Here is a 25273-nt window from a genome sequence, read left to right on the forward strand (position 1 = left end):
CTCCATAGAAGTTTCTGGTTTTCCCCATGCATGGCCCTGACAGGCAGGCTGAACAGGGGATGGTCAGTGTGGTAGGTAGGCCTGGGGAGATTGGGCTCACTACTCAGGCCTGGATTCTGGTCTTGGTACTCACAAGCTGTAAACCCTTAAGTAAGACACTTACCTTCTCCAATCCTCATCTAAAGATAGGGTTGATAACCTAACTTCTCAGGGCTTTTGCGAGAATACCAGAGATCATGTTCCCTTTTATTCCTGGCCTCATATCTGTAAAATCTGAACCTAACAGATTATTCATTTCAAGTAATTTCTATTATTTTTTATCTTGTCTTGTTTTTAGAGACAGGGTCTTACTCTGTCATCCAGGCTGGAGTACAGTGGTGCAATCCATCATAGCTCACTGCTGCCTTGAATTCCTGCGCTCCTCTATCCTCTTTCCTCAGCCTCCTGAGTAGCTGACACCACAGGTGCATGCCACCATACCCAGTTAATTTTAAAAATTTTTGTAGAGATGGGAATCTCACTATGTTGCCCAGGCTGCTCTGGAATTCCTGGCCTCAAGCAATCTTCCCACCTTGGCCTCCCAAAGTGCTGGCTTCTGTTTTGTTTAGCTTGCAGCCAAGATAAATTACAGCCACGATGCTCAAGTGGCTTCATGTTATTATCTTTGAGCTCAACAACAAAAGACTCCATTTGGAAAGTAGAGAAGTTCAGGCTAAGCTGAAGTTCATAGAATGTTCCTTCCCAAGGAAAAGCAGGTAAAGGTCACAATTGTTTTTTAAAAAAATGACAGCAAAGAAAGGATGATGTCTCAACCCTGAAGATACCTGGTGATAGATTCAGAAGTGTTCTTTTTACAGGAGATGATACTGAATAACACTGCAGCGCTTAAGCCCTTACCTTGGCCTGTCCGATCTCAAAGCGTTCCTGTGGGGTGTAAATAACCATAGTTTCTGGTCGGGTGGTCCGAATGAAGCACATCCCCTAGGACATAAATGGAGCCATGGTTTAGAAGAGCAAACAATGAATTTCCAACAACAGACATTGAAAGAAGTGAAGGAGGGTTGTGAACAGGACAGCTCTTTTTACTAAAACTGTAGGCTTTGGAGCAAGGGGTGAGCATATACAACCAGTGGACGACACGTCCCAGCAGGGCCCTGGGGCTGCCCTGAAGGACAAGCTCCCCGTGCCATCACACCAATCCCCCTGAAAGATTCCCCAATACTCACTGACTTGTTCTGTCTGCACAGAACATTAACTCACGGCAGGAGCACTGACTCACATTGACTAGAAAGCCCAGAAAAGAATGTTAAAACATTAACTTTTGCCACAATAGCTTGTAATGTTTCATCCTTAGAAAGACCATAAACATCTATCTGAATACAAGATGACTTGCCCCTTTCCCGATCAGATGTAAATACATTTTTATGACCAATTTGAGCACATAAACATTTACCAGCATAAATGAACACTTATATGTCTAAAGTATTTGTTAATTTACATACATGTTAATGGATGCATCATAAACGAATATAGCAAGAAATGTTGCTGCTGTTCATTCATATGCCATGACCCATCTTTATTCAGTGTCTTCACTGAGGCATAACTCAGCTGCAGTGAAATGCATACATCCTAAGTTCAGCACTTCCCGAATGCTGCATCCACCGTGGAGCCCTCTTCCAAGCCCAGCAGCGTTTCCGCCAGCAGAGCCCTTGTTCCTCTTTCCAGTCAGTCTCCACCCACTAAGAAGCAACCTCTACTCTAATTTCTAGCACCTAATCTTGTTTTGCGCCTCTCTTGACCTTTCTAGAAATGAAATCCTATAGCATGTGTGAATCACAGAACGATCTCCAAGATAAACAAATTTTAAAGGTATACAATTGGCCAGGTGCGGTGGCTCATGCCTGTAATCCCAACACTTTGGGAGGCCAAGGCAGGTGGATCGCTTCAGGCCAGGAATTTTTAGACTAGCCTGGCCAACATGGTGAAACCCCATCTCTCCCCCAAAATACAAAAATTAGCCGGCCGTGGTGTAGCCGACCTGTAGTCCCAGCTACTCAGGAGGCTGAGGTGGGAAAACCTGGGAGGCGGAGGCAGAGGCTGCAGAGAACCGAGATCGTGTCACTGCACTCCAGCCTGGGCGACAGAGTGAGACTGTCTCAAAAAAAAAGAAAGAAAGAAAGAAAGAAAAGTACATAGTAATATGTAAAGTGGGAGCCCACTTATATTAAAAAAAAAAACAATCAAAGAACCCATGAGTGCTTGGAAAGGGAACATATAGTCCCCACCCCAACTGTGCCAGGGGTTACCTGTATGGGGCATGGGTGAGGTGCAGGGTGGCAAGGGGAGCCTGCTGAACATTAGCAGGACAGGCTGGGAAGATCAAGACCACACTGCCTTGTCTCCCGTGCAGCTAGGTTCGAAACAGGAATTTGATTCTGTCCATCTGATGCCCTTGCATGAGGTCCCACACACTCTTGGCGCCCTAAGCTGTTCCAAAGGCAAGCCAGGGCCAGGGAACACAGATTCGTCTGTAGTGGCATCCTACCACCCGCTCTCCAACTTCCTGGATGTCAGGATGCAGCAGGAGCTTCTTCACCTCTGGCTGCAGCCACTGGGGGCTAAAACACTATAGTCTGGGACTCTGCCTGGGGCTTGCTCCTGCGGCTTCTTAAGCAACCTTTGTTAAACACCTTCTCATGTTTACAATACCCAGAATGGTCCGTGCATCTTCTGCTGAGCCCTGACTGAGACAGGCTGTCAGGTTCTGTTCAGTATCCTGTACTGTTTGACTCTTTTACAAAGAAAATGTGTTTGTGTGCATAATCGCCTGTTTTTTATAAAGAATTCTATCACCAAATTTTCTAAAATGAATTACCACTTTTATGCTGAGAAAAAAGGTCCAACCATCAGTATGAAACTAGTAGCAGAGTCCAGAAGCATTTTCTGTCTGAAACTAGTGTCCCCTCAAAAATACCTTGGTATTGGCCGCCAGAAAAACAGCATGCTCCGTGGAGACAGCATCAGTTGGGTAGAAGATCGTGCACTTGGGAATGGTTCGGAACATGGCTATATCCTCCAGGGCCATCTTGGAAGCACCGTCTTCACCTGAGAAAACCACAGCCCGATTAAAACATGAGCATAACCCCATTAGGAACCTGCCCTCCACGCGATTCTAGCTCTGAAGAAGTAATTATTCCTATTGCCACTGGATGTCCGAAGTTCTAGCAGAGCCCCATAAATGGTCCTACTGCATCCTTGTAACTCATTTACATTGTGTTCTTGCACGCCTGTCTCCCTTGAGGTCACACTGTGACACCTCGGGTTAGGCTCCCAGTTGACTTTTCAGATGGATCACTCCAAGCTACTGTCCACAATGGCTGAGAATTGGCCTCTGAACCCGTGCTCTTTAGGAACGTCCTCAGGCTTTGTTCTCCCTTTTCTGCTCTACCTTTTCTACATCCAGAGACCGGGTTTTACATACCAAAGTGGTGTTTTTCATTTCTCCAGGCCTTCCAAGTAGTTAACACACCTTTAAGGCACGTTGAGAGTGCTACAGGGTACTTTAGGGTATATCTGGGAATGCAGTTTCTGGCCAGAAATGTGGGAGAAATCTTATTGTGCACTGGGTGGCTTAGCTCTTCTCAGCTAGGAAGGGGACTGTCACCATGCACACTGCCTTGCCTAGGACCACTGTCTAACCTCAACAGCCCAGCTTTTTTTTTTTTTTTTTTTTTTTTTTAAATTAACTTATTATTTTGAGACAGAGTCTTGCTCTGTTGCCCAGGCTTGAGTGCACTGGGCGATCTCGGCTCATTGCAACCTCCACCTCCCAGGTTCAAGTGATTCTCCTGCCTCAGCCTACCAAGTAGCTGGGATTACAGTCATGTGCCAACATGCCTGGCTAAGTTCTATATTTTCAGTAGAGATAGGGTTTCACCATATTGGTCAGGCTGGTCTCAAAATCCTGACCTCAGGTGATTCACCTGCCTCGGCCTCCCAAACTGCTGGGATTACAGGTGTGAGCCACTGCCCTGGCTTTTTTTTTTTTTTGGACAAAGTCTCTATCGCCAGGCTGGAGTGTAGTGGTGTGATCTTGGCTCACTGCAGCCTCTGCCTCCTGGGTTCAAGCAATTCTCCTGTCTCAGCATCCTGAGTAGCTGGAATACAGGTGCGCGCCACCACACCTGGCTAATTTTTCTAATTTTAGTAGAGATGGGGTTTCACCAAGTGCTGGGATTACGGACATGAGTCACTGCACCTAGCCTTCCAGTTCTTCTTTGGATGGAACCTAGGGCCACTTTCTCCATGTGACTATTTCAAAACTGACACTGAGCACAGCTGCAGGTGGGCTCAAGGACCTCGGCCCCTCTGCCCCTGCAACACTATCGTGCCTCCAGCTTCACCCAGACAGCCGTGACTCCAGCTCCATCTAGAGCCATCTCGTCCAGCCTCATTCTCCCATGGAGTCCCTGAGATGGCTACCCAATGTGCACCTCTGGCATTCTAGAAGCGTGTGCAGCCATATCTACTGAGCCCATCTGCCTGCCACAGGCACGCCAGCTGGCTCATCTTCCCATGTCATTTCTGTCATTCATGAAAATGACTCCCTGATGTTTCCCAAGTGAGGAATCCTGGAGATTGGTGTGTTTTGCTCTTCACACCATCGCAGAGTGCTCCATCTGTTAGGAGGCACACTCACCTCTCTCTTCACTCTTAGAGCCCCTCCCCACCGCCTGGCTTTCTCCCACCTTGCACAACTTCTTTCAATCCCCCCTCCGGCTTCCCATTGCCTGTGGTTTCCTTCTAGCCCACCTGCCAGGTGAATACTATTCTGAGAAGGGCGTGTTTGTAAGAGTTCCTGCCTTGTGTCATGCTCCAGGGTTCTTGCTGCCCCAGGCAGGAAGGAGGGGGTGGTGGTCCCCCCTCCCCCGACCTGAGCAGGCTGTGCAGCCAGTCAGAATGCTCCTTGTCCTCTGTGATGCTGTTCACCTTCAGTTAGATTGCAACCACAGCGAGGGCAGAAAAGGCTCCATGACTCTGCCAGTCCTGTCCATAACCTGCATACAGCTCAACACACAAGGGGCACTCAGGATAGGCAACTGTTTCTCACTGTCTGAAACAACAGTACCACCGAGAGATGCACTTCAAAAGTTGCCCTGAGCGTCTGACACTTTTAAAGAACAACATGGCACTTTCAAAAAAAAGACTTGAATAATCAAACTTCATGGAACCATAAGGAAATTCATGGTTTGACCAATCACATGCTTATCTTTCTCTGTGAAGGAGGAAGGCTATCAAGATGATGGCATTAAAACCCTTACCAACAGATACCCCACAGTGGGAACCAATAATGTTGATGTTGCTCTCAGACAGGCCTCCTATCCGGATCTGATCAAATGCTCGAGTCAGAAAGGCAGCAAAGGTGCTAGCAAAAGCAATGGTCCGTCCACGGGAGGCACAGCCCAGCGCCACGCTCACCTGCAACACAGAGAACATGAATCAGAACATCCCTGGGTACTGCCCCCACTGCCCCTTCTCCCACAGTCCCCACGATAACCCCCATTCTGCACCTGGTGAACTGCTCTGAAGTTCTAGCAGGCGTCCTTCCCACGCCCCTCTTTCCTCAAACCCTGGGCACCCGTCTGTCCCTCCTGCTCAGATGGTGCCCTCAGCTCATAGCTCCTAGGGAGCAAGAGACGAGTCTCTTCTGCCTGCCCTCCTGGTGCCTGCAGTTTTCCAGGGTCCACGCCCTGACAGGACATCCTGAATCCATCCTGTTCCTTTCTCACAGGGGTCTCCAGCCATGCAGCTCCTCCTCCCCTCTTGTGCTACTTCCTTTTCTCTTGGATCATTCCATTTCCATTCAGGTGTGTGCCAGTACCTTTTATCTGCACACCCCCATCTCTGCCTTGTCCTGCCTTCACATCTCTGTTCTCCTTCACAGCAAACTTCTCAAAACTTGCCTAGAGTCATTGCCCCTTCCTTCTCATTTCCCATGCTCTTCCCAGCCAACTTCATCTAGGCTACCATCCCCACAAGGTACCTCGAAGCCACAAAACCAAGAGGCTGCCTGACCTTGGCTGGCCTGTGACTTGACTTGGCCCTTGATCTCAAGACATTTCCTCCTCTCAGTTTCTGCAGTGTGGCAGTGGCCCGGTGCTGTCGCCTCATGGGCGCTGCTGGGGCAAGTCCTCAGGGCCCTGCGCATCCTTGGGAAGTCGCATCTGGCCCAATGCTCCCCTGATCTGCATTCTGGTAATGATCCCCACTTTACACTGCCACTCTTTACCCCACTTCCCCAGAAGTCTGGGCTCAAATACCCCAGTAGGCTTCAAACTAGAATACACACCTCTCTGGGGCTACACATAGGCTTTCCAAAGGAGATGCGGCTGTGGGTGTTACACTCAAGATCCCAAACTCCAGATCAACTCTGTCTACATTCATCTGCCAAAAGGAGGGTCTGTACTTCCCTTCCACAGTCTTTTTTTTTTTTTTTTTTTTTTTTACAAGGTCTTGCTCTGTCACCTAGGCTGCGGTGCAGTGGCACAATCTTGGCTCACTGCAACCCCCGCCTCCCAGGTTCAAGCGATTCTCCTGCCTCTGCCTCCCGAGTAGCTGGGATTACAGGCACCTGCCACCACATCCGGCTAATTTTTGTACTTTTAGTAGGGACGAGGTTTCACCATATTGGTCAGGCTGGTCTCAAACTCCTAACCTTAGGTGATCCACCTGCCTCGGCTGGCCTCCCAAAGTTCTGGGATTATGGGTGTGAGCCACTGCCCCGGGTCTCCCACTGTCTCTTTTAACAATCACTTCCTAGCAACCTGATCCCCAAACGGCATGCTCTCAGTCACCTGACTCTTACAGGGGGATCATCCTGGAGTGAAGAACCTCCAGACCCAAGCAAAGAGGACAATTTGAAATAACTATGCTGGTGGAGAGAAAGTGAAGAACTTAATTAAACTGTCAACTCTGCAAATAATTTTTATAAACAACTTTACATGAAAGATCAGTATGTGATTTTTTGGCTTATAACTGGGAAGGAATTCAAAGAATTGAGTGACATTCCTCCAACAAAACTTCCCTTCCCATCTACTTATTCATGTAAGGTTTCGTAGCACATCATTAAAATGAAAAACAGGAACAGAATCTGTTCTCAACGCTATCACATTCAAATTACAAGTATATTCATCCACTAACATACTAGCTAATAATAATAAAAACTCTATCTCACTCCAGAAAAAACCTAATGCTCAGAGGCCTATAATTTTTTTAAAAAAGCTATCAATTTATATGCATATTTTTGTTGCAGAGAAAAATGATAGGACAATCAATAAAAGGCTTTCATGCATAAAGATATATTGGGGAAATGAATGGAATGGAAATTGGAAATAAAGTAGAAAAAGGGATTTAATTTCTGACAAAGAAAAGTGGCTTAGCATGAATTTTTTTTTTTTTTTAAATTAGAGACCAGGTCTCACTATGTTATTCAGGCTGGTCTTGAACTCCTTCTTTTTTTAGACGGAGTCTCGCTCTGTTGCCCAGGCTGGAGTGCAGTGGCGCGATCTCGGCTCACTGCAAGCTCCGCCTCCCGGGTTCACACCATTCTCCTGCCTCAGCCTCCTGAGTAGCTGGGACTACAGGCGCCCGCCACCATGCCTGGTTAAGTTTTTTTTTTTTTTTTTTTTTTTGTATTTTTAGTAGAGACAGGGTTTCAGCATGTTAGCCAGGATGGTCTCGATCTCCTGACTTCGTGATCCACCTGCCTTGGCCTCCCAAAGTGCTGGGATTACAGGTGAGCCACTATGCCTAGCTAGCGTCATCTTTAAACGGCATGATTTGAGTATTAAAGTTTCAAAAATGTCAATATATGAACAACTACATCCTTTGCAACTATTTAAATTTGTGATTAAAAATTCAGATATGGCCAGGCATGGTGGCTCATGTTCACAGTCCCAGCTCCTCAAGAGGCCGAGGCCAGAGGACCCCTTGAGCCCAGGAGTTTGAGGCTGCGGTGAGCCATGACTGTGCCACTGCATTCCAACTTGGGTGACAGAGCAAGACTCTGTCTCTACAAAAAACAAAAATAAAAAAATGATGTTAGCTTAAAAACTATGCCAAGGGATATGTAGTTTAGAAAACTGCATTTAGCGGTGTGGAGCAGCCACATGTGAAAATGACTGACTGATCTACTGCCCAGCCATCTGATACCACTGTCTCCCCTCTGTACATCTAACCGGTGCCCCAACCCCCTAGGCCCACAGAGAGCTCCTGCTGGTGCCCCCCAGTCCACTTCTCTCCCAGTCTTGTCAATCTCAAGAGGTGATACCACCTTCCCTCAGGTGCTGCCGCCCACACTCAAGTGCCAGCCTTGGTTCCTGTCCTGACACCTGCTGTTGGCAGCCTGCTGGCTCTCCTGCCAAGGCAATATGTGACGAGTCTGCTTCCCTCCGACTCCACAGCTACTGCCCTGGTCCAAGTCACCCTCTCCTTCTCCTCCCTTTCCTACGTGAAGCCGTTCTTCACTCTTCAGAGTCTTGGAAAACGCAGGCTGTTGCTTTCCTGCTTAAAGCCCCCCAGCTGCTTCCCAGCAAACTGCAAGAGAACCACAGATACTGAACAGGGCCTCTGTAAGACCCCGTATGACCTGGGCCCTGGAGAGCTTTCTGTGTTCACCATGCTTCTACCACTTGGCCTTCCCTCTGCTCTCCAAACATCCCAAGCCTGGGCCTGCCTACAGCTGGCCATGCCCCCTGCTCGAAACGCTGTCTCCCACATCTGTACACGGCTGACCCCTCGTCACGCGAGACTCAGCTTAAGTATCACCTTTTCTGAGAGGCTGTCCCTGACTGCCCCGGTCAAGCTCTACACTGTAGCCACCTTTTTCAGCATGGCACTAAATACCACCTGCTCGCCTTTTCTTTACAACTTTTTTCCAACTGTGAGAACATATCAGCAGGCACGGAAAAGACTACATGGCTGTGTGCTGAGGGAATCAGTGAGGTGGGGAGCAAACTTTTTGACAGGAATATCAATCCAGAAAATTATGGATTGCATTGTTTTCCATTCAAAATGAAAGCAGCTTAATGAGCCAGGCTCGGGGGCTCATGCCTGTAATCCCAGCACTTTGGGAGGCCGAGGCAGGTAGATTACCTGAGGTCAGGAGTTGGAGACCAGCCTGACCAACATGGTGAAACCCTGTCTCTACTAAAAATACAAAAATTAGCCAGGCGTGGTGGTGCATGTCTGTAATCCCAGCTACTTGGGAGGCTGAGGCAAGGGAATCGCTTGAACCTGGGAGGCAGAGGTTGCAGTGAGCTGAGATCGTGCCACTGCACTCCAGCCTTGGTGACAAAGAGAGAGAGAAACTCCATCTTGAAAAAACAAAAAACAAAAAACAAAAAAATCAAATGGCCCAGCAGAGCATGGGGAGCTGTGGGGGTACCCATCTCAACAGGGGTGCTTTTTGGCTTCAGTCAACTGGCGTCAGGAGGGAATGCCACCCTGTGGTAGCAGTTCTTCCCATCTTTCAAGAGAATCCAGAAATGTGTATTCTATATAAGACCTCCTGATTCATTCTTTTTTGAGACGGGGTCTTGCTGTTTCACAGGCTGGAATGCAGGGGTACACTGCAGCATTAAAGTCCCAGGATCAAGCATCCTCCTGCCTTAAGAGTCCCGAGTAGCTGGGACTGCAGGCTTGTGCCACCACACCTATAATCTGATTTTTAAATGCTGGCAACTAATTTTAAAAAATTTAAAACATTGGCCGGGCGCGGTGGCTCATGTCTGTAATCCCAGAACTTTGGGAGGCTGAAGTGGGTGGATCACGAGGTGGGCGGATCACGAGGTCAGGAGATCGAGACCATCCTGGCTAACACAGTGAAACCCCGTCTCTACTAAAAAAATACAAAAAAATTAGCAAGATGTAGTGGCGGGCGCCTGTAGTCCCAGCCACTCGGGAGGCTGAGGCAGAAGAATGGCATGAACCCAGGAGGCAGAACTTGCAGTGAGCCGAGCACTCCACTCCAGCCTGGGCGACAGAGCGAGACTTCGTCTCAAAAATTTTTTTTAAAAAATACTACTTGTTCCACATAAAGTCACTGGTGGTCACATAAGACCTGCTGGCCTGTGGTTTTCTGGCATAATGACAGGGGATGGGCAACATCTATGACGCACAGAGCTTTAGAGTTCAAAGGGTTTACTGGCAGTAACTCCTTCCTCTTTTGAGAGAGGTGTGCTTGTGTGCATGTGCTTGAGATACTCGCTGCATTAGTATCCCTCTGGGGAGAGACTGAGGCACAGATAAGCAGAATGGCTTTGCCTAAGGCACCAGCTCTAAGTATTGATATTCTTGTGATTGCAGTAAGTACAACATTTGCATTTCTGTGATATATTAGGCCCCTCTACAGTGGAGAGAAAGAAATTGCATTCCCTGTGACTCCTCAACCAATGTGCCTCTGGGTGGTTGCAGAATTGGGCAGAAGGAGCTACTAGGAAGCCTGGGATGCTTCAGGCCCAGAGCCCTGGGTTCAGATGGTTCTAGGCTCAGAGGGCCCACTGTCTGTGGCCTTGGGCCTGCTGCCCTCAGCCAACTTGGAGAGGGTGCCCAGAGAGTGCCAAGTAGTCTATTACGGCCCTCGTAGCAGACCTAGAAGCCACCTCTCAGACTCTACCTGGCTACTTGCCTCCTGTTTCCCTGGACTTTTTTTTCCACTCCTTTTGCTTTCATAAATGGAAAGAAAAACTAGCACAGGCTGGGCCTCCTGTGTCCAGTGGGCCATTAATTGTAAGAAGCCCTGGAGACACTACACACTCACCATGTTTTGCTCAGCCATAAAGCATTCGATGAAACGCTCAGGGTACTCTTTGTTGAATATCTCAGAGAAGGTAGAGTACTTGGTGTCACCATCCAGCACAATGACTCTGTCATTTGCATAGCCCAGCTTAGCCAGAGCCAAACCACATGCTTTCCGGGTAGCTATCTAGAAGAAAGAATCAGGGGGTAGAGTTTCTTCAAATGCATTTAGAAGGAACGACTACAGAAGGAAGGTGCCATATCGTAGAATGACAAATTATCATCTATCTTGAAGAAGGTAAATTTGTGACTCACCAAAAATTTCCTTTAATGTCATAAACATGGATTGCTAGCCAATCTTAAATCCATACTAAATAGCTGATGTGGCACTCAAGTTTTTCTCAAATTGTGTTCTTTTTAGTCAACATCCCCCCTCCCGACCCCCACTTCCTAAGCAGGTAAACACTCCACAGCTCAGGAGTGAGGTTTCCGACATCAATGGTTCTCATTATATTTTTCAAATTACTTGGTCAGGTGTGCTGGCTCACACCTGTAATCCCAGCATTTTGGGAGACTGAGGCAGGTGGACCACCTGAGGTCAGGAGTTCGAGACCAGCCTGGCTAACAAGGTGAAAGCATGTCTGTACTAAAATACAAAAATTAGCTGGGTATGATGGCGGGTGCCTATAACCCCAGCTACTTGAGAGGCTGAGGCTGGGGCAGAATCATCACTTGAACCCAGGAGGCAGAGGTTGCAGTGAGCCAAGCACTCCAGCCTGGGTGACTGAGCCAGACTCCATCTCAAAAAAAAAAAAAAAAATGTTGAATTTTATGAATTGCTTTTGTTTAGTGTGTATGATGATGATCACACCTCCCCCCGTCCTTTGACCTAATACTAGAACAGTGAATTCTATTCCTACGTCTCCTGGCATGAGTCATCTGCATTACTAATTTGAGCTCACTGATTCACTTAACTTTTTTAATGTACTAATGAAGTTGAGATGGGTTAATGTTCTATTTAGAATTCTTACATTGCTATTCACAAATAAAGTTGCTCTACAGTTTGCTTTAGGCTAACTTTGTCACATTTTCGCTTCATAAATAAATCGCGATGACATTTTCATCTTCCTCCGTATTTGGAAAAATGTGAAACAGTTTAGAAATTACTCTTTTCGGGAAGGTTAAAAATGAGTCACTCTTATATAACCTGGTGAGCCTGGAGCTTTGGGGGATGGCCCTTGGATAGCTTTCTCCATTTTTTTCTAGGGCTATTGATCCATTTAAGTTTTTATACCTCTTTTAGTCAATTTTGATATTTTATGTATTCCTAAAAATGCTCCCCCCGCTTTTCACATTTTCATACCAATTATACAACTATGGTGTTATACAGTTTTCTAAAAAAAAAATTTTTTTTTTGAGACAGAGTCTCGCTCTGTTGCCCAGGCTGGAGTGCAGTGGCCCAATCATAGCTCACTATCCCCTCAAACTCCTGGGCTCAGGTGATCCTCCTGCCTCAGTCTCCAGAGTAGCTGGAACCACATTATGGCACCATGCCTGGCTAATTTTTAAATTATATGTAGAGATGGGGGGTCTTACTACTTTGTCCAGGCTAGTCTTGAACTCCTGGGCTCAACTGGTCTTCCTGTCTTGGCCTCCTAATAGTGCTGGGATTACAGGTGTGAGCCACTGTGCCTGGCCCACCCTCTGTTGATACACCTTTTTCTTTCTTCTGGTTTTTATCTTCTGATTTCTCAAGTATTCAAAATTCATTTATTTTTAACCCTCATTACCAGGCTAAGAAAACACAAACAACATTCAAAATTTCTCCAAATAAAAAAGGGTCAGAAAGTGTGTCCTTCCTCCCTAGGCTTGCCATCTTACTTCCTCTAGGCCATAGAGAACTTGCCTATGTCAGGTCTGCTATACCAGAAGGCAGGATGTAAACATGCTAAAAACCAAAAGGACTTGATATTCAGAGTTTTGTGCATAATTTTATTCCTTTTTGAGGTTTCTGATGAATTGGCCTGCTCCTCTGTGTAATTCAGAGAGTAAGTTCAAAAGATCAGCCCGCCTGGGACCAGTATTCTTAGCGGAGATACAGAATTGTAGCAGTTCCGTGCACAAACCGAAGTTGGGAAGCAATAAAAAGGCACACCACACCAGGAGTTAATAAATAGCAGTGGACCAATCAGAAAATTCAGACACACGTGTGAAAGCCAAAAATAAAAATCAGACCTAATAATAGAGAAGGGGGGCTAGGAGTGGTGAAGGATCAAGTACCTATTGGGTGCAATGTCCACTACTCTGATGCTGGGTGCACTGAAAGCCCAGACCTTACCACTACACAAAATCTATCCATGTGACAGAACTGCACTTTGTGCCCCTAAATCTGTTTTTTTTAAATGGCAAACCTCTCTTTATTGCTTATAAACTGTTATACGTTACTCTAATAATTGATTCGTCCATGGAGACCAGAATAAATGAAGAATCCTGTGTATATACGAACAACATTAGAGAACAAAACAGTTGACATACATTATTTATTCAATTATCCACCTTTCTGCCTACCTTGTCACCAACTCTGTAATCAGGTGGAGAGGTCATCCTTACATCTGTGATGTTGACTTCAGGTGAGTCCTCAATGGGGAGCTGTGGGTCAAGATTCCTGCTGGTCTCTATCTGGCTCTCAATTAATTTGATAATGGCATCTGCTCTTTCTCTTGGCATTGGCTTTCCATGCCAACTTTCTGCATCCTCAATACCTGTAATGAAACAAATAAAAGACATCCATTCCATAAATATTTAATGAGTGCCTATGAGGTCACCTGAAAAACAGACCCTGATGAAAAAGACGTCACCCTAGGACTCACAGGAGGAACACCTGGCACGGAGGGCCTGGGATGCTGCTGCAGCCAGAGAGAACAGCTTGGACAAAGATCTTGAGGCTTTTTGTTTTGAGACAGGGGTCTCACGCTATGACTCCTCCCCAAGCTGGAGTGCAGCGGGTGGTCATAACTCACCACAGCTTCCAACTCCTTGGGCTCGAGAGATCCTCCCGCCTCCGCCTCCTAAGTAGCTGGGATTATAGGTGCAAGCCACTGCACCTAGCTATGCCCCTGAGGGCCACTGGTGAGTGGAAGGGAGAATGATGACAAGGCTGGAGTGACAGGTAGGGCAGATCATCGAGGGTGGGTCTTGTGGGTATGGTAAGTTTGAGTTTTATCTAAAGCAAGATTGGAAACTATTGAAGGGTTTGGAGTGGGGAAAGTGACTGATCAGATCCATTATAGAAAGATCACTGTGGTGGCAGTGTAGAGACTGGTGCAGAGGCAGGCCAGCTGGAACTTTGGGAGAGATGATGGGTGTGGCAACAGCCATGGTAGTAGAGACGGGGAGGAGTGAATGAGTCCAAGATATGTAATCTAGGGGACTGGGTGTATGTGTGGGCCTATGAGGGGGAGGCAGAGGCAAGGCCAATACCCAGGGTCCTGCCGGGAGCACACTGGCAAAATAAGTTACCGAACAGAGGGTACCAGAGTAAAACTATATTTTCGGTAGGAGTCACAGAACGGTTTTATTCTAAAATGTCTACAGTCTTAAAAAAAATCCAGGAACTGGCCGGGCGCGGTGGCTCAAGCCTGTAATCCCAGCACTTTGGGAGGCCGAGACGGGCGGATCACGAGGTCAGGAGATCAAGACCATCCTGGCTAACACGGTGAAACCCCGTCTCTACTAAAAATACAAAAAACTAGCCGGGCGAGGTGGCGGGCGCCTGTAGTCCCAGCTACTCGGGAGGCTGAGGCAGGAGAATGGCGTAAACCCGGGAGGCGGAGCTTGCAGTGAGCTGAGATCCGGCCACTGCAGTCCAGCCCGGGATACAGAGCAAGACTCCGTCTCAAAAAAAAAAAAAAAAAAAAAAAAAAAAAAAAAAAAAAAAAAAAAAAAAAATCCAGGAACTACACTCTTTGTAATGAGTTAAATTGAGATAAACAATTTCAGCTATCAGCCTTGAAATGTGATAGTTGGTGATTCCAAGCTCCCTTCTTCCCCAACTCCCAGGGTTCTTCCAGAAAAGTGTGGACCTAGGCACGTGTTTAAGTATGCACTCTTATTTCTGCACCTGCTCATACACACAGCACACTTTCTGATTCTACTAACCGTAGAGATGGTTCCCTGTCAGTCCTCCAGTGGGCTGTACTCCTAGCCACTCCCTCGTGCAGGCAGTACATCACTGTCCACCTGCTAGGGCTTTCGATGTCCCCTACGCTAAGCAGACACTAGCTAGTGAAAATGAGAGAGCAGGAGCCTCCAGCATATACTCCAGGCAGAATTGCTATTCACTAAATGAGTCATCTTCCTAGGCCCATTTAAGCCTCTCCCCACCTCTGCTGCTGAGCGGACAGATGCTTTGAACAACCAGGAGCACGAGGAAAGGGCTTGCTTACTTGGTGTGCCCCGGCCCTTGAAGGTCTTGGCCACCACAGCAGTGGGCTTGTGCTTCACCTGAGAGGCCTGCCAGAACACCTGGCACAGCGCCTCCACGTCCCGGCCATCCACCACGTAAGTGTTCCACCTGCCAACGGAGGAGCAGGCTGGGTTACAAGAGATGAAGGGGGCAGGACAGAATGGAAATCAAGCGCAAGAGAATACAGTTACCCGAAGGCTTCGCAGCGCCTCTGATAGATGTCTATGCAGTGCTCGGCGGGCAATGCACCACTGTGTCCCAGGCGGTTCACATCAAAGATCGCCACCAGATTGTCCAGACTGTAGTAGGAAGCAAAGGCCATTGCCTCCCAGACAGAGCCTTCTGAGGACTCGCCGTCACTCATGAGGCAGAACACCCGGTAGCTGGAGCAAGACAAGAGAGGTTTAGGACCCTGTGGGGGCTCATCTGGGCCAACCAAGCAAATGCGTTTCAGGAGGAGAAATGGAAGCAATTGGAGCAGCTGCTTCAGACCATCCACTTCCCACAATTTCCGTCATCAACTCTGCCCCAGCCCAGCAGCTAAGGAAGCCGACCTTGAAGAGCCTGGGGCTCACAAACAGGCTTTGCCTCTGGCTAGTTTTCTCTTTCTAACTGTAAAGCAACTTTTAGGTTCTTCTGCCACATTTCCTTATCAATAAGCAAACAGGGCCAGAGGGGAAGGGGAAGAAAGTAGCACCCTTAAGTTCCCCAAACATTTACACATTCATTTTCCTGGTAAGTTCCCTTTTAAAGCACTGCCATCTTCTAATTTTTTTTTTTTTTTTTTTTGAGACAGAGTGTCTGTCATCCAGGCTGGAGTGCAATGGCGTGATCTTGGCTCACTGCAACCTCCACCTCCCGGGTTCAAGTGACTCTCCTGCCTACAGGCCCACGCCACCATGCCCAGCTAGTTTTTGTATTTTTTAGTAGAGACGGGGGTTTTGCCATGTTGACCAGGCGGGTCTTGAACTCCTGACCTCAGGTGATCCGCCCACCTCGGCCTCCCAAAGTGCTGGGATTACAGGCGTGAGTCACCACCCCCAGCCACCTCTTTCTAGTTCTGTTCTTACAACTTATTTACAATAATCACAATCAAAACACCCCACCTGGAAACGTGTTCTGCTGTGAAGTAAATTCCTCCACAACCAACAATGCGAGTGTTCCCATCAAGAAAACACATCCGGCCAGGCACGGTGGCTCCCACCTGGAATCCCAGCACTTTGGGAGGCCAAGGCAGGCGGATCACCTGAGGTCTGGAATTTGAGACCAGCCTGGCCAACATGGCGAAACCCCATCTCTACTAAAAATACAAAAAGTAGCTGGGCATGGTGGTGCATGCCTGTAATCCCAGCTACCCAGGAGGCTAAGGCAGGAGAATCACTTGAAACCGAGAGGCAGAGGTTGCAGTGAGCTGAGATCGTGCCACTGCACTCCAGCCTGGCCACAGAGTGAGACTCAGTCTCAAAAACAAACCACACATCCCAGACCCCACTAAAGTGCTGGAAATCTTCAAAAAAGCTATAGAACGGAAAGGCAACAGCAGCTGAAACCTTTCAACAGACCTGTGGGATAGGAAGCGGGGCAGCTGCCCGAGGAGGGGAGAAGGCACAGGGAAGCCTTCCAGAGGGGTCACCACGGGATGTGATGGGGACTAGCCCTTTAGGGCTCTCCACTTCACGGAGATAGGTGGCTGTCCCCCAAGACTCTAGGAAGGGGGACGCAGGGCAGTTAAATGGCTTCTGGGTAAGAGCCTTACCTGGCCCGATCGAAGTACTTGCCAGTATATGCCATTCCACATGCGACTCCCAGTCCTTGTCCAAGCCATCCTGTTGCCACATCCACAAACGACAGTCTCTGTAAGAGAAGGGACCCAGGGAACCCTGATGCAGCTGCAGGACATGGTATCAGGTGGACTCACGCACTGAGTGCAGGCTACTCCTGTCAGCTGTGTAGCAGTGTTCCATCCAAACGGCCCCTCCCACCCCGCTGAGTGAATTCCTCTTCCCCACACCCATATGCACCCCAAGCTTCCAATCAACGTTACAAGTGGACAATGGGTCAAGCCCAGGGCTCAGCCTGGGCTGGAAACTCAGGTGACTAAGGTGACGAAGACATCCACTGTCCCTGCCTGGGGAGTCATAGCTAATCCATACAGTATGGCAAGGGTGGCTGGAGCTTTGGGAATAGAGACAGGGAGCCTAAGTGTAAAGCAGAAAATGTACAGTATGATTTTTGCCATTTTCCCATGGCCTTTTCCGGTCAGGTACAAATGAGATGTTCAATCCTATGGAGGATATGGATTCTTAAACAGAAACCAGACTATTCTGGTTCCCTGGTTTATAAAACTCAGGTCAACTGAGATCTTACAAGTGGTCATCGAGAAGTGCCCATGCTACAAATGAATCCCTTTCTACTAGCATTACCCCACCCCCAACATTCTGTTTGCAGGCACAGGGTCATCACTATCCCAAGCAGAAAATGTGGCCCTCTGTGGGCCACAAGGTCATGCCAAAGAGCTGCTGCACTGACTGGAGAGGCCCAACTTGCAAGCATACTGAATTTACCCAACAGCTTCTGCAGCCACCGTTTCCACCTGGTCTTAAACATCCCTTGCATCTGTCACAGCCATTCTCAATCTAGCCACCAGGGGGAGCCTGTTAAAACTGAAGTTGACTGATCACATCTCTGTTAACTTTTCAAGGTCTTCCCACCTCCCACCAAGTACAGCTCAACTTTTTGCACCTGTCTGCCCACCCCAGCCCCCATCACCTCCATTTCTCCCTCCCACTGCTCCGGCACCCTGGCCTCCTTGCTGCTCCTTGAACACAGTGGGCATACACCTGCCTCAGGGCCTTAGCACTCATGGCACCCACTAGTGGAGTGCTTGTGCCTGGATGTGGACACAGCTCACTCTCCTGCCTCTTCCAAATCCCTACACAAGCGTCAGCACTGAGGTCTTTCTGGACCATTCTTTTTCAACCAGTGCCTCCTACCTCCTCCACTTTTACTTGATCCCAGATGCTTGGCCCCACCTTACACTCCATCTATTGACTTAAAAGTTTGTTTCCTGCCTGTCACCCTCCTCTGCTCAAATGTCAGTGCCTTTCCAGCAGAGAAGAGCAGGGTCATCACTACTGTAGATGGATGGATGGTATTTATGATTCTCAGATCTCCTGCTTCTTGCCTCCTACCCTCTGCTACTCCCTGGGTACTCTTGACCTTCTCCGGCATTCTCTGCATGCTTTGTGCCCACCAGAGACTCCCTTTTGGTTCTGCATTACCAGCCCAGCACAACTGTCCCACTCAACTCAAGTCTCTTTTGACTATGTCTCCAGTCACGTCTCCCTTCCTATGGCACCCACCACACTCACGTAACAAGCTCTGGCTCCCAGTCGCCTTGCATGCCCTTGGAAGTCCTACAAAATCATGGACCGAGCCTGGGCTCAGCAGTACAGACCAATTCTGCTTCCCTCTAGCTGTGAAGTGTGAGGCCAGCGGGCCCACCTCAAAGATTTTATGGGTACAATGAAGACCAGAGCCCCTTAGGTGACAGGAGGTTAAGGATAAAGTGAGGATAGACTGAGAAAATGGTGAGGCATCAGTATGATGCCTGTTATGGCAGAAGTGCTCCCACATGGGTGTTGTCTTTCTTAAGAACCCTTATGCTGTGGGGGTAGACAATTCAGGGAGGTGAAAGGCTAGAATACAGATCTGCTCTGCTTGGAGGATAGCTGTTTGCCCCGTCCCCAGGCAAACCATAATGGACTATGCTTCACATGTTTTCTCTTTTGTTCCAATTTCATCTACCAGCTAAATCTGATGAACACACAAATTCTGGCAGCTGAACAGTGCCTGGTGTGCTGCTGCCCAATAGAAAGCCTCTTCATCCCCTAAGGCCAATGGCTCTGATAGCAGCTGTTACATGACAGTCTAGACTTTTTTTTTTTTTTTTTTTTTTTTGAGACAGCGTCTTGCGCTCTGTCTCCCAGGCTCAAGTGATCCTCCCACCTTAGCCTCCTGAGTAGCTGCAGGCACGCATCACCATGCCCAGCTAATTTTCGTATTTTTTGTAGAGATTGGGGTCTTGCTATGTTGCCTAGGCCGGTCTCAAGAGATCCTCCTGCCAGAGCCTCCCAAAGCACTGGTGTGAGCCACTGTACCCAGCCTTTCCTTATTTTAAACCAGAAATCTAAACACCCATATTGCATTTATACATCTAATTTCTTTTTTCAATTTTCATTGTAAAGGGGGCTGGAAGTGGTGGCTTGTTGCCTGTAATCCCAGCACTTTGGGAAGCTAAGGTGGGCGCTTGGGCCCAGGAGTTTAAGGCCAGCCTGGGCAACATAGTGAGACCCTGTCTCTACAAAAAATACAAAAATTAGCCGGTCGTGGTGGCGCATGCCTGTAATCCCATCTACTCAAGAGGCTGAAGTGGGAAGATTGCTTGAGGCCAGGTGGTCAGGAGTGCATTTTGCTGAGACCAAGCCACTGCACTCAAGCCTGGGCAAAAGCGAGACTCTATCTCCCCCCAAAAATAAAGAAAAAAAGATGTAAAAAAAGTTCAAGTTTACAGACATGTTTAAAGACTAGCACAATGAATTCCTTCCTGTATACTGCTTACCTCCAGTAACCAACTAAAAGCAATGGAAGGCATTTACTTCCTCTCTCTCCACACATGCGCGTACACATATAAATTCTATTTATTTTTTGCCAAACCGTTTGACATTATGGTTCAGACACCAAGACAAGGATCACAATTATGACCTTTAGGCACCTCAACTATGCCCATAGTTTTTGTCTTTACTTCCCACTGTGCTAATCTGACATTTCTATTTGGACACAGTACTCTACCCAGCCAGATTTTTTTTTTCTTTTGAGAAGGAGTCTTGCTCTATTGCCCAGGCTGGAGTGCAGTGGCACGATCTCAGCTCACTGTAACCTCTGCCTCCCAGGTTCAAACAATTCTTGTGCCTCAGCCTCCCAAAAAGCTTGAGATTAGAGGCATGTGCTACGATGCCCAGCTAATTTATTTATTTATCTATTTATTTATTTATTTTTAAGTAGAGACAGAGTTTTGCTATGTTGACCACGCTGGTCTCGAACTCCTGGCCTCCAGTGATCCGCTCACCTCAGTCTTCCAAAGTGCTGGGATTACAGGCGTGAGCCACTGCGCCCGGCCCCTAGCCAGGTTTTAATTTGCTTCGGGACACAGTGTACTTTGAGATGGCATCAAACCAGCCACACAGATTGACCTTGAGGTTTTTTCTTTCCTATCCCCCAACATCATGAGGTAGCTGGTATTGCGCCCAATCTAATGAGAAGTGCCCCATCAGTTTCAGGTCAGATGTGCAGAAACATAGAAGAGGAGGAAGCTGACTGACAGGGGTGGGATGTCCCTCCCAGTTACGCTCAATTTCCCCCAGGCTCAGTGAGTGGGATTCACTGAGGCTGTCTGCCTCTGCTCAGGCAGCCCAGAGGGTGGGAGCAGCATAACCCGCCAAGGAGGAAGCTTTCATGCTAAGTGGGGTGAGGTAGGGTATGACCAAAGGAAAGGAAGGACAGCCAGCTCTCCCAAGCCACCCTTCCTACCATGCCATCACAGGGCTCCAAGTGGCCCTCACTAGAACACTAAAGCTTTAAGACTCAAAGAAAGAACCAAAATGATAAACGAGGCCCATTTCAGGCCTTGTTCCCACATGGTGGCTGTTCAAACTGGGCTTAACTGGCAAGCACCACAGCAGCCCTAGGCTCCCCCCGGCATACCTTTGCGAGGACAAATCGGTCGTTGTCTGGATTCTCTGGATCTGACTGCTTGTACCTCATGATGTAGAAGAACAGCACAGACATGATCTCGGCAGAACTGCTACAGGATGTAGGGTGGCTGAAAGACAGACATGACACTGGTCATTTCTCACAGCAACTGACTTCCTAACACGTGACCTTGGCACATGGTCTCCTCATAGAAGCAGTCATTTATCCCAGCCCGGGAAGAATCCAACCAAGGGTAAGGAACGCAGGGCTCACGGGTTGGAAGGGTGCTTTAAAGCCCAGTAACCTCACCACCCCTCCCCCTGCGCACAGCGAGGCCAGCTCCTAACAGCAGAGCACTGTGGACTCAGGGCAAGTTTCCTTCATGCCTCTGACGTGAGTATTCTTTCACACGCTTAAATTCATTTGTGGCCTTTCCACATGCCGAGGAACTTTCAGGAGCATTGCTAACCAGAAATGCCATGAAGATCCCATTCTACCTTCTACAATGAATTTCTTTTAGGAAGTGAATGGTGACATATTGAGAAATTTGTCATGGTAGAGTAACTGAGGACCTTTCTGAGTGTTGGCAAAGTAATTGCTGCTCTTAGAAAGCGGCCTGCATGTGAATCCAGCCAGGTCCTAATTAATTAAACAGGGGGAGGGGACAAGACACAGCAGGGGAGAGAACCAACTCCCTGGAGCTCTGCCCAACTGTAAGTAAAAAAAGATGTTAGGCCCAGCTCATATTAATAATCTCTCATTTCAAATTTCACTAAGAAAGTCCCCATTAAGAAAATGGGGACTTAGACGCCGGGCGCGGTGGCTCAAGCCTGTAATCCCAGCACTTTGGGAGGCCGAGACGGGCGGATCACGAGGTCAGGAGATCGAGACCATCCTGGCTAACACGGTGAAACCCCGTCTCTACTAAAAAATACAAAAAACTAGCCGGGCGTGGTGGCGGCGCCTGTAGTCCCAGCTACTCGGGAGGCTGAGGCAGGAGAATGGCGTAAACCCGGGAGACGGAGCTTGCAGTGAGCTGAGATCCGGCCACTGCACTCCAGCCTGGGTGACAGAGCCAGACTCCGTCTCAAAAAAAAAAAAAAAAAAAAAAAAGAAAATGGGGACTTAGGCTGGGCACGGTGGCTCACGCCTGTAATCCCAGCACCTTGGGAGGTCGAGGCGGGCGGATCACCTGAGGTCGGGAGTTCGAGACCAGCCTGACCAACGTGGAGAAACCCCCATCTCTACTAAAAAAAAAAAAAAAAAAAAAAAGTGTGGTGGCACATGCCTGTAATACCAGCTACTTGGGAGGCTGAGGCAGGAGAATCACTTGAACCCGGGAGGCAGAGGTTGCGGTGAACCGAGATCACGCCATTGCACTCCAGCCTGGGCAACAACAGCAAAACTCCATCTCGGGGAAAAAAAAAAAAAAAAAGAAAAAGAAAATGAGACTAAAACCTCTTGCTTTGCAAACATCCTCTAAGTGGATGATTTAGATTTAAAAGCCACACAGATCCCTCGAGAAAATTCAGCCATCTGTTACTAATTTTGAAGGTGAAGGGAACAAAATGAACATGTACAAAAAATTCAGACAATATATGGTTCTTAACTGCATCCACACTGTCCTTTTACTATCTAGCTCAGGCTCTGGAGCAAGATTTATTTTATTTACTTATTTTTTGAGACACAGTCTCACTCTGCTGCCCAGGCTGGAGTACAGTGGTGCTATCTCGGCTCACTGCAACCTCCGCCTTCTGTGTTCAAGTGATTCTCCTGCCTCAGCCTCCCAAGTATCTGGAATTACAGACGTGCACCACCACGCCCGGCTGATTTTTGCATTTTTAGTAGAAACAGGGTTTCACCATGTTGGCTAGGCTGGTCTCAAACTCCTGACCTCAGGTGATCCACCCCACCTTAGCCTCCCAAAGTGCTGGGATTACAGGCATGAGCCACCGCACCCGGCCAACAAGATTTAAAAAGACATAGTGTACTAAGTATTTTCTCTTAACCGCAATGGGATGAGGTTAGAAATCAATAATAGATGGAAAACCGGAAAATTCACAAATTTGTGAAAATTAAGCAACACACTCTTACACAACCAAAGAGCAATGGCGAAATAAATAAAGGGCATCCACATTGGAGAAGAGGAAGTCAAACTAGTGCTGTAACACTGATGATACAATCAGACAGCTAGAAAACCCTAGGCCAGGCGCAGTTGGCTCACGTCTGTAATTCCAGCACTGTGGGAGGCCGAGATGGGCGGATCACCTGAGGTTAGGAGTTCAAGACCAGCCTGGCCATGGTCTGGTGAAACCCCGTCTCTATTAAAAATACAAAAATTAGCTGGGTGCGGTGGCGCACACCTGTAGTCGCAGCTACTCGGGTAAGGCAGGAGAATTGCTTGAACCTGGGAGGTGGAGGTTGCAGCGAGCTGAGATCATGCCACTGCACTTCAGTCTGGGTGACAGAAGCTCCATCAAAAACAAACAAAATCCTAAAGACTCATCCAAAAGACTCTTAAATCTGATAAACAAATTCAGTAGTCTCAGGTCACAAAATAAATGTACACAAATCAGTAGCACTAGACCAACAACAATCAAGCTTGAGAATCAAATCAAGAACTCAATCCCTTTCACAACAGCTGTAAACAACAACAACAAAACCCACCCTAGGAATATACTTAACCAAGGAGGTGAAAGGTAACTACAAGAAAAACTACAAAACACAGCTGAAAGACATCACAGATGACACAAACAGAAACATATCTCACGCTCATGGATAGGAAGAACCAGTATTGTGAAAATGGCAATACTGCCCAAAGCTATCTACAGAGTCAATGCAGTTCCCATCAAAATACACCATTGGGCTGGACGCAGTGGCTCACGCCTGTAATCCCAGCACTTTGGGAAGCTGAGGCGGGCGGATCACAAGGTCAAGAGATCGAGACCAGCCTGGCCAACATGGTGAAACCCCATCTCTACTAAAATTACAAAAATAAGCTGGGAGTGGTGGCATGTGCCTGTAGTTGCAGCTATTCGGGAGGCTAAGGCAGGAGAATCCCCTGAACCTGGGCAGCAGAGGTTGCAATGAGCCAAGATTTTGCCACTGCACTCCAGGCTGGGCGACAGAGCAAGACTCCATCTCAAGACGAAAACAAAACAAAACAAAACAAAAAGCAAACAAACAAACAAAAAAAGACAAAAAACCGAAAAACAGTAGATCTACCATCTATCTACCATCCAATCCAGAAATTCCACTACTGGCTATCTACCCAAAGGAAAAAAAGTCATTATATGAAAAAGGTACATGCACACATGTTTATAGGCAGCACAATTCACAACTGCAAAGATAAGGAACCAACCTAAGTGCCCATCAACCAATGAGTGGATAAAGAATGTGGTGTATATACAACATGGATACTACTCAGACATGGAAAACAATGTATTCTGCAGCAACTTGGGTGGGGCTGGAAGCCATTATTTTAAGTGAAGTAACTCAGGAATAGAAAACCAAATACTGTATGTTTCACTTGTAAGTGAAGCTAAGCTTTGGAGTGATATAATGGACTTTGGGGAGAAGAGTAAAGGGGGAGGGTAGGAAGGAAGTGAGGAATAAAAGACTACATATTGGGAACAGTGTACACTGCTTGGGTGATGGATACATTAAAATCTCAGAATTCACCAATATAGAAGTTATTCACATAATCAAAAACCACGTATACCCCTAAAAGCATTAAAATTAAAAAAAGAAAGAGAGGCTTGGTGCAGTGGCTCATGCCTATAATCCCAGCACTTTGGGAGGCTGAGGTGGATGGATCACCTGAGGTCGGGAGTTCGAGACCAGCCTGACCAACATGGAGAAACCCCGTCTCTACTAAAAATACAAAATTAGCTGGGCGTGGAGGTGCATGCGTGTAATCCCAGCTACTCAGGAGGCTGAGGCAGGAGAATTGCTTGAACCTGGGAGGCAGAGGTTGCAGTGAGCCTAGATCGCGCCATTACACTCCAGCCTGGGCAACAAAAGCAAAACTCCGTTTCAAAAAAAAAAAAAGAAAAATCCTTCAGGGACAAATGAAAACAGAAGCACAAAATACCAAAACCTATGGGATGCAGTAAAAGCAGTGCCAAGTGGGACATTTATAGCTGTAAACACATTTTTTAAAACCCCTCATATCTGGCCAGGTATGGTAGCTCACACCTGTAATCCCAACACTTTGGGAGCCGAAGCAGGCAGATCACTTGAGGCCAGGGTTCGAGACCA

At 47.6% G+C, this 25273-nt stretch overlaps 1 protein-coding gene across 1 annotated transcript in view; it reads right to left on the minus strand.

Moving 5' to 3' along the window:
• TKTL1 (transketolase like 1) overlaps positions 1–25273 on the minus strand; it is a 31811-nt gene that overhangs the window by 3488 nt on the left and 3050 nt on the right. The window contains exons 2-10 of the mRNA XM_007993130.3: positions 21026–21143; positions 17019–17116; positions 15454–15645; positions 15243–15370; positions 13366–13559; positions 10820–10984; positions 5322–5478; positions 2975–3105; positions 898–981 (exon numbers count right to left, since the gene is read on the minus strand). Coding sequence (XP_007991321.3) covers positions 898–981; positions 2975–3105; positions 5322–5478; positions 10820–10984; positions 13366–13559; positions 15243–15370; positions 15454–15645; positions 17019–17116; positions 21026–21143 — 1267 coding nt within the window. The remainder of the gene's footprint in view (positions 1–897; positions 982–2974; positions 3106–5321; positions 5479–10819; positions 10985–13365; positions 13560–15242; positions 15371–15453; positions 15646–17018; positions 17117–21025; positions 21144–25273) is intronic.

The sequence above is a fragment of the Chlorocebus sabaeus genome, chromosome X (assembly GCF_047675955.1).
Source record: "Chlorocebus sabaeus isolate Y175 chromosome X, mChlSab1.0.hap1, whole genome shotgun sequence".
Classification (NCBI taxonomy): Eukaryota; Metazoa; Chordata; class Mammalia; order Primates; family Cercopithecidae; genus Chlorocebus; species Chlorocebus sabaeus.